Below are 4,213 nucleotides of genomic sequence, written 5' to 3' on the forward strand. Positions count from 1 at the left end.
GGAGGGGGTGGAGGGAGAGAGCAAAATGGATGAGGGGAGTAGGAGGTGCATGCTTCCAGGTACAGAATGAATAAATCACGCGAAAAAAAGGTACAGCCTAGGGAATATAGTCAATAATATTGCGTCTTGGGGTTTTGAGGGGTTTTTGTTTGTTTTTAGAGAGGGAGAGAGAGAATCCCAAGCAGGCTCCATGTCCAGTGCGAAGCCCAACGTGGGGCTCAATCTCACGACCCTGAGATCATGACCTGAGCTGAAATCAAGAGTCGGACGCTTGGCCTTTCGGCCGGAACCGCCATCTTTCAGTAATTCGCCAAAATGACCAACACAAAGGGAAAGAGGAGAGGTACCCGCTATATGTTCTCTAGAACTTTTAGAAAACATGGAATTGTTCCTTTGGCCACATACATGCGAATCTATAAGAAAGGTGATATTGTGGACATCAAGGGAATGGGCACTGTTCAAAAAGGAATGCCCCACAAATGTTACCATGGCAAAACTGGAAGAGTCTACAATGTTACTCAGCATGCTGTTGGCATTGTTGTAAACAAACAAGTTAAGAGCAAGATTCTTGCCAAGAGAATTAATGTACGCATTGAGCATATTAAACACTCAAAGAGCCGAGACAGCTTCCTGAAGCGTGTGAGGGAAAATGATCAGAAAAAGAAGGAAGCCAAAGAGAAAGGTACTTGGGTTCAGCTGAAGCGCCAGCCTGCCCCACCCAGAGAAGCACACTTTGTGAGAACTAATGGAAAGGAGCCTGAACTGCTGGAATCCATTCCCTATGAATTCATGGCATGATAAATGTAAAGAAAATAAAAGACCTCAAGACTGTAAAAAATAAAATAAAAAAGAGTCGGACGCTTAACCCACTGAACCACCCAGGTGCCCCTCACCCCACCCCCATCAAAAGAATCATAATAGCGTTGTATGGTGATAGATGGTAGCCACACCTGTGGAGAGCATAGAGAAAAATATAGAATTGTCGAATCACTATGCTGTACACCTGAAATAATGTCACATTGTGCATCAACTGTACTTCAATTTTTTTAGGAAAGAGTAATATTTGCCTCAGAGGACCACTGTGGGGATACAAGTTACTGCAAGGAAAGTGCCCGGTGCAGAGCTTGAGCTGGAAGTAAAGATTAGTTTAGATATTATATTATTATTATTAATTATTATTATCTATACAGAAACTCCTCAGGAGAACTTTGAGAACTTTAAAATCCTTTATAAGATAACATCACTCTAATCCGTATAGATTTATAATTCTGTTCTCTATGTAGTTCATTTGGTTGCAAATAACTGAAATTGACTCTAAGTAGGTCAAGAGGCAAAAATAGATATTCTTAGAGAGGTCAGTGGTGTATATCACTGAATCCAGAGAAGAAAGGAACAACTGAGCCTCTTTAGGAAGAGCAACAGCGAGAGATGTTCTAGAGAGCTCAGTCAGCTTGTGGACTTCTCTTCTATAGTACTGCTGTTAGCACAACTCAGCTCTGGAGACCACAATTGTGTGTACCTCCCATAAATTTCCAAATTTCTAAGAGAGACTCTGATAGACTGTTCAAGGAGGGCCAGAGATCCAAAGTTAACATAAGCAGGCATGACTGTGCAGATCCACTCATGGGTGTCAGGGGCCACTTCCATTATAGAGAATTGCTGCAAGCCAGGGAGCCATCCCAGGATTTTTCTCTGAAATTACACGTGTTGGCTGCCCACCCCCGACATATGTTTACTCACACATATTGAAAGATGGCTCTGCTTAACATAGTCTAATTATCATACATAAAATTGCAACTTTGCACATCACTTTCCCAACCAGAGACAACTCAAAGTCACATTCAGCCATTGCCTAGAGATTCAGTAATGTCATTGAGATCCTGTGTTCCCGGGCCAGGATGTCTGTTTGAAATAAATTCCTCCACTATGATTCTGTCTCAGATCACAGTAACCCCAGAAACCATGGGTACATTTAACCACTACCACAAAATGGTAAAGAACAGGAAGAGAGGGATGCCTGGGTGGCTCAGTCGGTTAAGAGTCTGCCTTCAGCTCAGGTCATGATCTCAGGGTCCTAAGATCGAGTCCCGCATCAGGTTCCTTGCTCAGGGAGGAGTCTGCTTTCTCTCTGCCTGCCGCTCCCCCTGCTTGTGTGCTCTCTCTCTGAAAAATAAATAAATAAAATCTTAAAAAAAAAAAAAAAAAAAGGAAGAGAGATGAAAAGGGAAAAGAAAAAAGCCCATAATTTGTTTATTAAAATGGAGGTAGTAACTGTTCATTCCTCAGAGACTTCACTAGCAAGCAAAGGAATGGTGGCAGAGGCCATAAGTATTCGTTTCTTGAGTTGGCCAAGAGGTCATAGCAGGTGTTGATGATTTCTCTTCTTTCCCATTCAGTTCATGGTGCCATTACCCCTCACCCAGAATCAAGAATAATAACCCAGCCAGGGTTCACAGTTGTTTTTCCTTGGGCTTGCTCCTAATGCAAAGCAAGAATATATATGAGAAAAGCAATCAAACAAAAACTCAAGGCTTTTGTTTACCTCTTCAGTTATCTCATGGAGGCATACCTGTAATTTGGCAATCTAGATTTTGAATGTAGAGGGAGAGTCAGTCACATCACATGATAAACTTCCTCGTACACTCAGAGTTATAGATCAGCCACCAGAAATGATTTTTAGTTTAATATTAAATGATAAATATTAAATATTAAAATGATAGAGGTGCACATTAGGACTATCTCCCTTATCTGTTCCAGAGGACAAGCCTGGGGGTTTTACACTTAAAAGTCCATGGCAGGGTTTTCTGTAAACAGTTCTAACCTTAGTCCTTCTTGACCTTAGTCAACACCTCACTAGTCAACTTTCTTTGTGCATTGGGTTAACCTAAACCTTTAGTTCTGAGAGACCTGAGACTTTGATGATCCAACCTGTGAGTGTCAAGTAGTTTTCCATGACCTGCCATGGAAACGCAAGGATTTCTTCCAGTTTCAACCATCCTTCCCCAACATGGCAGCTGACTATAATGACTGATAGTCAAAGGCCATCATCCCACCTACCCCTACTACTATTTTTTTTCTAATTTCTTTAGTCATGTTAGTCACTTTTAATGATAAGATAGCAGTCTCAGCTTTCCATTCAGCAAAACCTTTGCTGTGACCCAGGGTAGGAGTATTCCTTCTTTAGTACTAATATCTCCAGAACAGAAGAATTCAGTCACATGGGAATTTAGAACAAATATTTCGAGAGTGAGTCATCAGGAGAAATGGTGAGAGGCTCCACTTCCATTTCTGTGTTTTGTTCTGAGATCTGTATTTTCTGGCAGTTAGTAAGATGGCAGCCTGTATTTCTGGCTGGTTAGACCCCAGAGCGCAGCTTGCAAGAAACGCCAAAACACACTGTGGAACTGTTTGTCAATTTGCATTGGCTCTTGAACAACGCAGAGGTGAGGAGCGCCAACCCCCATGCAGTCAAAAACCCACGTATGACTTCTGACTCCTCAAAATTTTAACTACCTACTAATAGCCTACTCTCAACTGGAGCCTTACTCATAACAAAGAGTCTATTAACACGTATTTTGTATGTCCTATGTATTCTATACTGTATTCTTAAAATAAAGTAAGCTGGAGAAAAGAAAACATTGTTAAGAAAATCATAAAGAAGAGAAAATGCTTTTACAGTACTGTACATTATTTTGGGGGGAAAATCCATGTATAAGTGGACCCGTGCAGTTCAAACCCTTGTTGTTCAGGAGTCAAAAGTTTATAGTCATGTGATCCCACCACCATGATCCAAATATAAGACATTTTCATCACCTCTAAAAATTCCCTCATTCCCTTGCTTTCCTCTGTCTTTGAAGGCAAGATAACAGATTCAAAATTAGCCTTAGTCCCCTCAATGATGGAAGGTATCCAGATAATTACCTTTCTTGCCACCAGCAAACTGCCTGGGCCCTGGAGCTGTGTTAGGAATTCCGGGTAGATAATTGTTGGCAAAGCAGACATTCAGAAAAAGCAATGAGGGGGGCGGAGTAAGATGGCGGAGGAGTAGGAGACCTGGATTTCGTCTCCTCTCAGGAATTCAGCTGGATAGGGATCAAACCATTCTGAACACCTACAAACTCAACAGGAGATCGAAGAAAAGAAGAGCAACAACTCTCTCATCAGAAAAGCGACCACTTTCTGGAAGGTAGGACGTGCGGAGAAGTGAATCCGA

At 41.7% G+C, this 4,213-nt stretch overlaps 1 protein-coding gene across 1 annotated transcript; it reads left to right on the forward strand.

Moving 5' to 3' along the window:
- The first annotated feature begins 279 nt into the window (after positions 1 to 279).
- On the forward strand, positions 280 to 831 carry LOC118012827 (60S ribosomal protein L21-like). The gene has a single exon (XM_035008376.1). The coding sequence runs from the start codon at positions 316 to 318 to the stop codon at positions 796 to 798; it is 483 nt and encodes a 160-aa protein (XP_034864267.1). The 5' UTR covers positions 280 to 315; the 3' UTR covers positions 799 to 831.
- Positions 832 to 4,213: the final 3,382 nt, after the last annotated feature.

This window comes from Mirounga leonina, unplaced genomic scaffold (assembly GCF_011800145.1).
Source record: "Mirounga leonina isolate KUSES-001 unplaced genomic scaffold, KU_Mleo_1.0 Mir_152, whole genome shotgun sequence".
Taxonomy (NCBI): domain Eukaryota; kingdom Metazoa; phylum Chordata; class Mammalia; order Carnivora; family Phocidae; genus Mirounga; species Mirounga leonina.

Bases quoted from the DNA above. Each gene is read 5' to 3' on its own strand.
- LOC118012827 (XM_035008376.1), top strand. From the start codon at position 316: ATGACCAACACAAAGGGAAAGAGGAGAGGTACCCGCTATATGTTCTCT.